Source organism: Rhinopithecus roxellana, chromosome 9 (genome assembly GCF_007565055.1).
Source record: "Rhinopithecus roxellana isolate Shanxi Qingling chromosome 9, ASM756505v1, whole genome shotgun sequence".
Taxonomy (NCBI): domain Eukaryota; kingdom Metazoa; phylum Chordata; class Mammalia; order Primates; family Cercopithecidae; genus Rhinopithecus; species Rhinopithecus roxellana.
Genome location: NC_044557.1, coordinates 72,105,420 through 72,119,295, shown reverse-complemented (window position 1 = coordinate 72,119,295; position 13,876 = coordinate 72,105,420). Strand labels below are relative to the sequence as shown.

Here is a 13,876-nt window from a genome sequence, read left to right as displayed (position 1 = left end):
GCAATATTAAGGTAAAACAAAATACCATAGTGAGTATAAAAGCAGGAAACTTAGCTCAGCAATAGAATGTAGAGTGAAATAGGGAGAGGTAAGTCTAGGGTTGGGACTTCATAACTATCCAAATGAGAAGTGATAAAGGCTTGAATTGTGAGAAGATTCATGGAAATGACAAGGGTGAGGGTCGGAATCAAATCTGTAGGAGAAGATATTATCATAGAAGCTAAAGGAGGAAGAAAACCTTCAGCAACCTAGGCTATTGGAATTGTGAGGATCAGAAATTGAGAATGAGATCTTGAAGGATGAGAAAACTGGTTGTGGTCTTCATAAAAGCAGTTTTGGAGATAACGCAGCAGAGGATGGTGATAAATAGAGGCAACAGGTTTAACTGACATTTTCAAGAAACGTGATGGTGACATTGGTTTGGTTGATTGTTACGGAATGATACTAACAACTTAGCTGAAATTGAACAAGTTATGACCCAACAGGTACAGTATGATGTGTATGAAAAACATAAATTATATACATGCATATATATATATATGTATATATATGAATATTTGGAAAGTTGTTTGCTAGAATTTTATTGGTAACTGTGTCTGAGGGGATGATTTTTCATCTGAATTGGTTCCCTAGCTCTGCCCCCCAACAATTGCAGATTTAGGGAAATAAAGTATTACATGAGAAATTATTTGAAAAGCATAGATAGGTTTTCAAGTGAGAGAACGTCCATGAAATAGATTCAACATGCAGATAAAAGAGAACAGTTGATAGAAAAGAGTCCTAGAATAAATGTGAAGAAGTAGATCTTTCTAGCCAATTCAAGGGGTTATATTGGCCTTGATTCCTGATCCTGAAGGGCCTTGTTTCTTGTTTGGCCGCTTTGATAGAGTAAGCCCTGGTTTGGGGACTTCCCTGGATGAGAGGCTGTAAGACCAAATCAGGGCTGTGGGAGCTTGGGGGAAGAAGGAAGACTCTTGTGGATCTAAAATCTATATAGATTTGCTACAAGTTGCTATAAATATAATGGCCATTAAATTATTAAAGGAATGACATGGTATACAATGTACTCTGTATAGCTGCCAGTCTGACCACTTATTGCTTGATATTAGTTTTATATACAAGAATGATTATATGGAGGGCAAGCAATATGTAGTCTCAAAGCTGAAAGTTTCAATAATTGATGAGTTTTCTATTCTTTTAATTATTTTTTGGGTTAACTCAATAAAATGAAGTCATTGTGACCTCATGTATTCTGTTGTATTTATGACCTTGCTTGGTGTAGTGAAAACTAAAAGTTACATGACTTTTTCATATTTTAGAAATTATAATATTTCAGATTGTATCATTTCTACATTTTATACCAGCTATAGGAAAGAGTATTTTACGTCTTTTCTTTTAAGGTACCATTGTCCCCATCAGGTTCAATAAACTTCATATGGTTCAGGTATTAACTTATCCTAGATGCTATTTCAACATTTGCTTAGTACTGTCTTCTTCCACCTTGTCCCATCAGTAGGATATATCAGTTTGGAAAAAAAGGTAAATAATATCTTATTGATGAGTAATATAATTTATGGAATCTTCAAAAGAGATGTAATTATAAGTAAGTACATTGTACTGAAATTAGCACATAGCCTTTATATGCTTTACTTTTTAAAAATGAGGTATAATTTACTTGTAAATTATTCACATTAATTGTAAAAATATACAAGTACACTTAGATAAATGTGTAGTTTTGAGTTTTGCAAATGCATTCATTTGTGTAACCAATATCCAGGCAAGATATAGCATATCTCCACCACCCCTTTAGCGAATTGACTAGTGCACTCCCACTCCACCACCCCAACTCACGTCCTCCTCAAAACTTAGAAGCTGACCTTTTTCGGAAAAGGGTCTTTGCAGATGCAGCGAAGATAAGGATGATGATGAGATTCTATGGGATAAAGGTAGGCCTTAAATCCAATGGGAGTGTCACTGTAAGAGACAGAAAAAGACACAGAGATATAAGAGAAGAAGGCATAAGACAATGGAGGCAGGGATTGACTTTATGTAACTATGATCCAAAGAATGCCTTGGGCAACCAAAGCTGAAAGAGGCAGGAAAGGATTTGGCAGACTCCTCGAGAGGAAGCATGCCCTGCTGATATGATATTGGGATTTCAGACTTCTAGTCTCTAGAATTAAGAGAATAAATTCCTGTTGTTTAAGTCACCAAATTGTGGTCACTTGTTACAGCAGCCCAAGGAAACTAATATACCTCCTCCATCCCTTGAAAATTCTATTATGCCCCTTTCCGGTCAGTCCTCAATCGTCAAAGGCATGTAGTTTTCTTATTTCTATCACCATGGATTAGCTGTGCCTGCCTTTGACCTTAATATAAATGAAATTATCCAGAGCATGCTCTTTTTTGTATCTGTTTGGATTCTTTTGATCAGCATAATGTATGTGAATTTCATGTCATGTGTATCTGTATTATCCTTTTTATTACTGAGTGAAACTCAAATAGTTTGAATATACCATCATTTGTCTATTTTGTTCATAGATATTCAGATTGTTTCTTCCTACTCATATTTTAGACATGTATTACATCTTTTTTAGCTGTCACTGGTTTAGAAGTTACAGATTCTGTTATTGTTTTCGTAGTTGGGACCTTAAAGTTATAGTAATGACATTTTAATTTACATTGGTCTTCCTCACTGATAATGCCGAAACTCTGAATGCTTTAACTTTGGTTTCCTTCTCAAGTCTTCTGTGTTATTTTTGTGAATATAAGATATTTATTTTCAAAACTTGAAAATCATATGTTTTCTACATGGTATTCTTTTGCATAGAGACATGAACATATTTTTCAATTGGTGTGATCACGATTGCTTCTCGTAATCTACTTCCTCTGGGTTCTGTTTTATTTTCTCCAATATTCAGAGTTTAATATTTTAGCTAATGCTTTAAAAAATTAAGTTCTTTGCCTTTACTTTGGCTAAAATATCTTCATTTTGCTCACATTGTTAAACTATAACTGCTTATAGAATTATAGTTTGATAATTTTTCCTCAACATGTTGAGGATAGTATCTCGGCTATCTAACTTTATTTTTTCCTAAGTCTCCTGTCAGTCAAAGTTTTATCCCTTTCTAGATAATCTGCTATTTCTCTCTGGCTTGACTTTATTCTCATGGTATGGAAATGTACTGTATTTAGATGTAGACTTATTTATTTTGTTCAGTCTCTTAATTTTTAATCTAAGAACTCACGTCTTTAATTCTGGAAATTAATCAGCCATTATCTCATTGAATAGTGTGCTTTATTCCTTTTTTAACATATGCTTTTAAGTTCAGGGGTACAAGTGCTGGTTTGCTACACAGGTAAACTTGTGTCATGGGGGTTTTCTGTACAGATGATTTCATCACCCAGGTATTAAGGTTAGTACCCATTAGTTATTTTTCCTCATCTTCTTCTTCCTCCCATCCTCTGCCCTCTGATAGGCACTAGGGTCTGTTGTTTCCCTCTGTGTGTCCATGTATTCTCATCACTAAGCTCCCACTTATAAGTGAGAACATGGGGTATTTTGTTCTGTTTCTGTTAGTTTGCTAAGGATAATGGCCTCCAGCTCCATCCATGTCCTTGCAAAGGACATGATCTTATTCTTTTTTAAGACTGTATAGTATTCCATGGTGTGCGTGTGTGTGTGTAATATATATAAAATATAATAATCTATATAAAATATATCACATATATCATATATAATATATAAAATATAATATAGCATATGATACATATATCATATATATTTTATATACCATATATGATATATATCATGTATATTATATATTATATACATTATAATATATAAGTAATGTATAATATATAATATATATAATATATAATATATAAGTAATATAAGTAATGTAATATAATATATATTATAGGTAATATATAAGTAATAGCATTGAATATAATATATTATATATATATATAATATATGTATCACATTTTCTTTATCCAGTCAGTTGTTGATGGGTATCTAGGTTGATTCCATGTCTTTGCTATTGAGAATAGTGCTGCAATGAACATATGTGTGTATGTGTGGGATACTGGGTTGAATGGTATTTCTGTCTTTAGGTTTTTGTGGAATTGCCATACCGTCTTCCATAATGGTTGAACTAATTTACACTATCACAAAGAGTATATAAACATTTCTTTTTCTCCACAACCTCACCAGCATCTGTTATTTTTTGACTTTCTGATAATAGCCATTCTGACTGGTGTGAGATGGTATCTCATTGTGATTTTTATTTGCATTTCTTTAATATTCAGCGATGTTGAGTTTTTTCATATGATTGTTGGCCACTTGTATGTCTTCCTTTGAGAAGCGTCTGTTCATGTCCTTTGCCCGCTTGTCAATGATTATTTTTTCTTGTGAATTTAAGATCTTTATAGATGCTAAATGTTAGACCTTTGTCAGATGCATAGTTTGCAAATGTTTTCTGCCATTCTGTAGGTTGCCTGTTCAGTCTGATGATAGTTTCTTTTGTTGTACAGAAGCTCTTAATTAGATCCCACTTGCCAATTTTTGCTTTTGTTGCAATTGCTTTTGGCATCTTTGTTATGAAATCTTTGCCTGTGCCTATGTCCTAAATGGTATTACCTAGGTTTTCTTCCAGAGTTTTTATAGTTCTGGGTTTTACATTTATGTCTTTAATGCATCTTGAGTTAACTTTTATATATAGTATAAGGAAGGGGTCCAGTTTCAATCTTTTGCATATGGCTAGCCAGTTATCCCAGCATCATTTATTGAATAGTGAATCTTTTCCCCATTGCTTGTTTGTGTGTGTTTGTGTGTGTGCATGTGTGTCTTTCTTTCCTTCTTTCTTCCTTTCCTTTCCTTTCCTTCCTTTCTTTCTTTCCTTTTTTTTTTTTTTTTTTTTTTTTTTTGAGATGGAGTTTCGTTCTTGTTGCACAGCCTGGAGTGCAATGGTGCAATCTTGGCTCACCACAACCTCTGCCTCCCAAGTTCAGGCAATTCTCCTGCCTCAGACTCCCAGGTAGCTGGGATTACAGGCATTTGTCACTATGCCTAGCTAATTTTGTATTTTGTTTGTTTGTTTGTTTGTTTTTTGTAGAGCTGGGGTTTCTCCATGTTGGTCAGGCTGATTTTGAACTCCTGACCTCAGGAGATCCACCTGCCTTGGCCCAAAGTGCTAGGATTACAGGCATGAGCCACCACACCCAGCCCCCCATTGCTTGTTTTTGTCAGGTTTGTCAAAGATCAGACAGTTGTAGTTGTGTGGTCTTGCTTCCACTCTATTCTGTTCCATTGACCTATCTGTTCTTGGAGCACTACCATGCTGTTTTGGCTACTGCAGCTCTGTAGTATAGTTTGAAGTCGGGTAGCATGATGCCTCCAGCTTTGTTATTTTTGCTTATTTTTGCCTTGGCTCTTTGGGCTCTATTTTGGTTCCATGTGAATTTTAACATAGTTTTTTCCAGTTATGTGAAAAATGTCAATGGTAGTTTAATGGAAATAGCATTAAATCTACAAATTGTTTTGGGCAGTATGGCTATTTTAATACAGTTTATTCTTCTATCCATGAGCATGGAATGTTTTTCTATTTGTGTCACCTCTGATTTCTTGGGTAGTGTTACATTGTTCTCTTTATAGAGATCTTTCATCTCGTTAGTTACCTGTATTCCTGGTTATTTTATTCTTTTTGTGGCAATCCTGAATGAGAGTTTGTTTGTGATTTGACTCTTGGCTTGACTGTTGTTGGTGTGTAGGAGTGCTAGTGATTTTTGCATGTTGATTTTGTATCCTGAGACTTTGCTGAAATTGCCTCTCTGTTTAAGGTGTGTTTTATTCATTCTCTTTACTCTTTCCTTCTGTAGTAACTACTAATCATGTATTTGAATGTTTCTGTTTTTTTCTTACATGCTTAGTACCTGTTTATCTTGTTTTGTGATACAGTTCTTTAAAAGTGTTTTTGGTTATGTCATTTTCTTCTACCATACAAGTTGTCCATAGAATTTTTTTGTGAAGTTTTAGAATTTACATTTCATTATAATGTGCATATTCTTGCTTTTTCCCATGTGATTTCTAGTTATCCCTTTATCTCTTCAGATACTCTCTAGATACTTATTTTAAAGGCTCCTTCAGAATGTCTTTATTTCTGGTTTTGTAGGTGTGAAGTTTTCTTGTTGCTGATATTGATGACTGTATCTCATGAAGGTTTACTTGCTCATGTGATTTGTTCATTTTGATGTTAAGGTAGCATTTCATGCAAGTCCAGGTCTCAGGACTGTAGAAATGTCTAGAGAGTAGTTCTATATTTATTTTTTCTTTCTGGGTTTTCCTGGATCTGGACAAATTCCTATTTTAACTTCTCAACACCATATAGACCCCATACTACAATGATAATTTTAATTTGGATCCCAGTCTTGTGGACTTGGTGTTCTTATGTCTCATGAATTTTATTTTCTCTTGTGCTTACCTGCTGTGTCCTCCCAAGCTAGGGTAAGAATCCTCTGCTCTGGCCAGTTAGGGCAGGGGGTCATGGACAAACAGCCCTCTTGACTCCATCTACATAAAAGGAGCTAAGTGCCAGATCTTCACATAAATATTTCTTGGCCTGGGTTGAGGACCTTGCCCTAAATTTTACCTCTGGCTGGTCTGACATTCCCATGAGCCATTCAGCTTTAGCTTCTGGACTCAACTCTGCTTCTGAGTTTCCTCTTTGTTTCTAAGTTTGGTTGTGTATTAACCACTTTTTGGGTGGGGGAGGTAGAGACACGAAGGGCAGGGATATTTTATTTAGTATTTCTATGTGAGTATAGCAGAAAGAAAAGAAACAGTTGTCTTTTCAGCAGGGTGTATTTATCAAAAGTCTGATTATACTCATAATTAAACACAATTTTTGTTTTTCTTTTACAGCTAGTTATGTATCAAATCCCATTTGCAAGGGTTGTCTGTCTTGTTCAAAGGACAATGGGTGCAGCCGATGTCAACAGAAGTTGTTCTTCTTCCTTCGAAGAGAAGGGATGCGCCAGTATGGAGAGTGCCTGCATTCCTGCCCATCTGGGTACTATGGACACCGAGCCCCAGATATGAACAGATGCGCAAGTGAGCATTTGGCTTTGTCTATCCTGTATTGCTGGATATGCAACTTAGGAGAGGAGCTAAGTAGGAGATTTTGACTAATTTTTTTTTTTAAATGTAATAGATGATAGAAATAGTTTAAGCTTGCTGGGTGTGGTGGGTCATGCCTGTAATCCCAGCACTTTGGGAGGCCAAGGTGGGTGGATCACTTGAGGCCAGGAGTTGGAGACCAGTCTGGCCAACATGGGGAAAGCCCATCTCTATAAAAATACAAAAATTAGCCAGGCATGGTGGTGCACACCTGTAATCCCAGCTACTGGGATGGCTGAGGCACCAGAATCACTTGAACCTGGGAGGTAGAGGTTGCAGTGAGCTGCGGTAGCACCGCTGTGCTGTAGCATGGGCAACAGAGTGAGATGTCATCTGAAAAAAAAAAAAGAAAAGTCTAAGCTCAAACTTGCAAAAAATGAGTGTGGTAGGATAAGACCACTTTTACTTTGTTTTGTATAGAACTGTAAGACACAATCACACATACACACTTTATTTTAGATTATGTAAGCAGTTTTTTAATCACAAGGATCTCAAGCACAATCTTGTTTGACAGATTTTTGTAAAGAGTACTTAGTGCTTATAAAAGAACAAACCACAAAGGAATTTAAGTACTTTATGCTGAGAACAATCTCTCTGGTTTACCAATTTCTATAGCTTCTTTTTCTCTTTTTATGTGAGTTGGCAATCCTTCACTAGTCTAACCTGCAATTAAACATATGGTAACGGTGGTTCCTTTAAGTAGCATTACTGATGTAACTAAAATGTTTAGGTTATTTTAAAGTAATCTAAGGTATAAGTTTAACAACTATTTTAAAAAGTTTAAGGAATGGCATTTTTTACATAGGAATGAGGGTGCAGTTTTTCATCTTTTAATCCAAAAGTCACCTACAGAATGAGTGTCATCTTTTAGGTCAGCCATATAAATTGTGGTTTAAAAAAGTAAAGGAGATACCAAAGGAACATCCCTTTCTTTAAGGAACTCAAATTTTAGGGGATAGAAAGGATAAGAACAAGAGGACCACAGAATAAAATGACAAATGGTAAACAGGTTATTCGTAATTTAATATATTAAGTGCTGTTTCAGTAATCATTAAATAACTCTCATATATATGTATATATGAGATAATTAAATCTCATATTTCTGAGAGTGATTTAATGATCTCCCATTAACACACTGTGTATGTGACTATTCAGGCAAGACAGTCTTTAGGTGAGAAGAATTTGAATTACATCATCCAAGGACAATATTATTTTGGAAGGTGGCAGAACTAATGGGGGCTGGTTAAATAAATTTAGAAAGAAGGATCCACATATATGTAAAAATAATGTGTTTGGGGAACAAGAACTCTCACCTGCAGTGTTATTTGGCATTTTGGCAATGCAGTTCTCTGTTTCATGGGACCTGTCCTACATTGCTGGACGTTTAGTGTCCTTGGTCCCTGCCCATTAAATGTCCTTTGTGTCTTCAAACTACTGTTATAAGCAAACATGTCCCCAAACATTTTTAAGCACTTCCTGGAAGAGCAGTACGGTAGCTGGATGAAAACCATTGAAGAGCCTGTGCCTAGAGGGAGGTGTGGTTGAAATTGAGGATGGAAAAGGAGGCTGCAGTGCAACTGATAAAGGTGTTGCCTGCCAGGCTAAGAAGTCTTGGTGTTATCTGAGGTACTGAGTATCTAAAGATATTGCTTTAAGATAATTCTAGCAGAAGTGAGGGAGATGAACTGGAGAGGAACAAAAAGTAGAGGAAGGCAATTGTAATGAATACAGATTAGAAATCTTGTTCTGATGATTTTTTTGTGGGTAATGAATTGCAGAGGCTTTAAAAATAGAACCAGTGGGGCCTGGTAACTACCTGGACAGGGCTAAGAGAAACAATCAAACTTGATCGTAAGGTTTTCTAGCTAAGGTACTGGATGAGGTTATGTCATTAGCAGAGTTGGAAGTATTTAGGCTTAGAGGAAACTTGGATCTACCTTCATTTCATGGAATTGTTTGGATTAACATTTAAAGGAAACAACTCCCCACCAGTTAATAGACTGGCTTGCAAATGGTTTGCAAGTATGAATTTTGTTCTTAAGGGATATGATTTAGGCTACCTGATAGTTTATCTCTCATAGTTTATAAACTTCCAGAAGGAGATTGGGTCCACCTTGGAAAGGATTCCTGTTCAGATTGCTTTAGACTACCTATGGGGGGATGGTTTGAGTCCACAACTTTATTCTTTATGCTTTTCATTTCAGACTACCAGTGCACAAGGAAGACAAGGCAAGAGTGTAGATGGATAGAGGCATTTATTCCAAGTTCTAGAGCTAGCATTGTATGTACTGTATATGGACAATAGGCTGGCTATATAATGTATTACTAAATGTGGCACACTGGGAAGTGAAAGGGGCTGTCATTAACAACTATGCAGGAACATTGGATGTAAACCAGGACCATCCTGTGCAAACTGGTGTGAATGGTCACCTCAGCAATACTTTGTAGTATATGAGTGGAGTCTTCCTTAGAGAGATACTCTCAGGCAGGAGTTAATAGCACATTTTGGCTTAGTTTTCTTTTCTCGGAAATGGAAAGGAGAGCAGTGACTGTAAATCAGCCTTAGAAAGAAAATCTGCATATGAGAAAGGGTTTGCGATGGATAGACTTCTTGTAAGTGAATACAATCAATGTTGGAGTTTACTGACCTAGAGGAAATCGTTACCTGGTACAAGCGGGAAGTGCTATTAACAAGACCCCATTGGAACAAAGTGAAAAATGGAAAATTATTTCTTATCAGTATATGACTTTGGATAATCGTGTTTCTTTCATACCAATTATTTGGTCTTTTTCATGACTACTTTGCATATATTGCATCGATATTTGTATTTTGTTCAGGGGATGAGAAAGATTTAAATTGGAAAAGCTGTCACAGACTTAGAATTTGAGATCATATCTACTTTTCACTTCCTTAAAAGATTATTCCTCAATAGTAGAGAAGAAAATTATACTTTTAGCAATAGTAGCCTAAAAAATCTTGTAAGTGAAACTTGCTCATCTGTTTCCTAATCACTAGAGTGTGATTTCCAATGTAAATTGATCTCCTTTTGAAGGAAGATTTGCTCTCTCTGAAAAGTTGTCTGAGGTTGGCTTCTTGGTATACATAGTATGAAGCTTATAAAATTCAGCCACACTTATGGAAACCAATCCAACAACTATCTGAGTAATTTTGTAAATACATGTACTAACAGACACTAGAAGCTGCCATTGTCCCTGATACTATGTTAGATGTTATTTCATTCATATTTTTCTCATTCATTAATGAAACCATTTACATAAAACTTTATTTTTTAAATTGTTCTACATAGTCCTTGCAGAAAGCTTAGAAAAGTACCTAGGCCTAAAAAAAGCAAAAGCAAACATTTCTCTCAAAGATAACAACAATTAACAAAAGATAACAACAGTTTACAAAAGATAACAAAAACCATTTCATCTTCTGTTCTTGACATTTTTGTTTCTATGAGTATTTGTCGTTTTCCTCACCTTACAAATGTGTCATTGTGTTTTGTAACTTGTTTTAATGAATTATGAACATATTTTCATGCCATTAAATATGGCTACAAATATTCTACTGAATGGTTACATTTAGTTAATTGCCTATTGAAAATTTGGTTTTAATTTTTCATGATTATAAGCAGTTCTGTGAAAAATATCCTTATACATAAATTCTTGCTCTCTCATACACATTTTTCCACATTTGCCTGGTTTGTTTTTATAAGATGAACGTTTAAACATAATACATGTTTTAAAGATATATATTGACAAATGAATTTCTAGAAAAGTTGTATCAGTTTACATCTTCACTAACAGTGGACATTTTCGCTTGCATCTCTCCGGTTATTAATAACAAGGATAAAACTGCATTTTTGTCTTAATATGTTTTTTCTTTGATACAAATGAAACTGAACATGTATTTGTCACTTGAATATTGGCATTGTAGGATGTTTACCAGAATCACTGCCCCCCTTTTTTTCTATTTGCACAACTGTCATGTTTTTAGTTATTGAAAAATAAACTTTTTGAAGTATCATGCAGAAATAAATTCACAAATAATAAATGGAGTGTTTAGTGAACTATTACAAAATAGATACATTTAACTCCTACTGATGTCAAGAAAGAATGTTAGTACTACCCACTCACTAACTTCCCATTCACTACTGTCTTCTCCTTTGTCATAACTACTATCTTGACTTGTAAATAAAACACATATAAAACGTTATTCATGGCAACACTATTTATTCTAATTACAGCTTGGAAACAACTCAAATGTCCAAACAGTACAATACCTAAAAAATACAGTATATTAATATTGACATTGAACAGAAAGCAAGGAAAAGCCAGGGGAGGAGGCTATGACCAAGTCACTAGGAAAACAGAGAGGATGATGTCCCAGAAGCAGAAGTGGGAAGACTTGAGAAGAAGCAAGTGGTCAATGTCAACATTGCACTGTTTAAACAATAGAGCGCTGACCTTCATGTGAGCCATTTCATCGTTTTTGTTGGGGCCCTATCCTGATTGCTATGGTTTTGGGGAGCACGTGGAGTCGTAGGAAAGCAGCCAGTGATTATACCACTCGTTCTCTTCTTCCTCTAAGTATATTTAAAAAGAGTATCTGATCACTGGAAGGCTCACATAGATGGGGAAGTCGGGGTGTGTGTGTCTGTGAGTGACAGGAGACATAACTAGGAAAGAGCCAGCTGAGGAGGATAGACAAAAAATAATGAAGAAACAAGATCACTGAAGGGACAGAAGAGGATAGAGTCCAAAACATAGGTGGGAAAATTAGCCTTGGAAGACATTTATTCAGCAATTTATGAAGTATCTACCTCATGTCAATCAAGGTTAGAGATTCTTTTATGTCAAGTACCAGGAAGGTATCAGAAATATGCTGAAATTAAGGAAAAAGGAGCAGTCAACTTTTTTTAACCTCCAAATTTATGTATAAGAAAACAGGGCCGGGCGCGGTGGCTCAAGCCTGTAATCCCAGTTCTTTGGGAGGCCGAGACGGGTGGATTCCGAGGTCAGGAGATCGAGACCATCCTGGCAAACACGGTGAAACCCCATCTCTACTAAAAAATACAAAAAGCTAGCCGGGCGAGGTGGCGAGCACCTGTAGTCCCAGCTACTCGGGAGGCTGAGCCAGGAGAATGCGTGAACCTGGGAGGCGGAGCTTGCAGTGAGCTGAGATCCGGCCACTACACTCCAGCCTGGGCGACAGAGCGAGACTCCGTCTCAAAAAATAAAATAAAATAAGAAAACAATATACTTTTGCCAGAAGTAGTATTTTGAAAAATCATCTGTAAACAAATACGGAAATGAGATCTTTTATAATTCTGGATCCATGAATTTGCTACATTTAGACTATTTCTGCTACGTTTTATGATTCTATCCTTGTTTTGACATTTTGTGAAATATCTATTTAGGCTAAGAGAACACTATATTTTGTTTCCTGTTTTTCTTTCTTTCCTTCCTTTTTGTTGTTTTTGTTGTTGTTGCAGAGTCATAGCTCACTGAAGCCTCAATCCCTTCTGTGCTGAAGGGATCTTCCCCCTACAGCCTCCCCAGTCCCTAAGGCTACAGGCATGCGCCACCGTAGCCAGCTAAATTTTTTAAAAATATATTTTTAGAGATACTTGGCTGTTATTTATTTATTTATTTATTTATTTATTTATTTAAATATTTTTAGAGATGAGGTCTTGCCGTGTTGGCCGATTTCTAACTCCTGGCCTGAAACAGCCCTCCCACTTCAGCCTCTCAGGTAGCTGAGATCACGGGTGTGAGCTGCTACATTTTGCTTTTGAAATAAAATGACACAGGTTTTAAAAACTAGTAATTTTTAACATACAAGAAAATCCAAAGTTAAATATAATCTTTTAATTTGTGAACTCCAAGATCACTATTTAGGTGTTTTTAAAGAATTACTACATGTCATCAAGCTTGAGTGCCCTTAGAAACACCTATTCTCTTTCTTTCTTTTGTTTTTTGTCTCCCAGGCTGAAGTGCAGTGGTATGATCTCAGCTCACTGTAACCTCCACCTCCTGGGTTCAAGCAGTTCTTGTGCCTCAGTCCCCCAAGTAGCTGGGACTAGAGGCGTGCACCACCACTCCTGGCTAATTTTTTGTATTTTTAGCGGAGATGAAGTTTTGCCCATGGCCCAGGCGGGCCTCAGACTCCTGAGCTCAGGAAATCCACCGATCTTGGCCTCAGAAAGTGCTAGGATTACAGTCAAGAGCCACTTCGCCCAGCCTGTCATTCTTGAATAATGTAATTTAATGATGCATTTGGGGGGAAAAAAAAACTAGGTATTTAGAATTAACATAAATGTCTTTGAAGTGTCTTTAGTCAAATCTGGACAACTGTGGACACACATATAATTAAGTACCATAAATTCTATATAATGTGTTTGAAGATCTATAAAGATGCAGACCTCCAAATATATTGATGGAACCCCAGTATGTTTCAGATTACATGAGAAATAAAAATAACAAATGTCTTTATTTGGAAGATACTTGGACCATTAGGTTGGAGACCATCAGGTTGTATATGAAACTGATACAGAATTAGACAACAGTATTAGATAACATCATTACATAAAGTGATGCTGAAGCCCAGTGGGCCAGTGGGGGTCAGTGTGTTGCACGGTTATAGAAGGGATCACAGAAGGGACAAGTTAGTGGTTAGAACAGTCATGAAAAATT

The 13,876-nt window shown here is 36.1% G+C and overlaps 1 protein-coding gene across 4 annotated transcripts in view; it reads left to right on the top strand.

Annotated features, from left to right (window-relative positions):
• Positions 1–13,876, top strand: part of RSPO2 (R-spondin 2) — a 182,741-nt gene that overhangs the window by 91,046 nt on the left and 77,819 nt on the right. For 3 of the 4 annotated variants that reach the window (XM_010370813.2, XM_030937877.1, XM_030937876.1), the window contains one exon: positions 6,923–7,111. The exons of the other annotated variant lie outside the window; for it this stretch is intronic. In XM_010370813.2, coding sequence (XP_010369115.1) covers positions 6,923–7,111 — 189 coding nt within the window. The remainder of the gene's footprint in view (positions 1–6,922; positions 7,112–13,876) is intronic. 4 annotated transcript variants of the gene reach the window in all.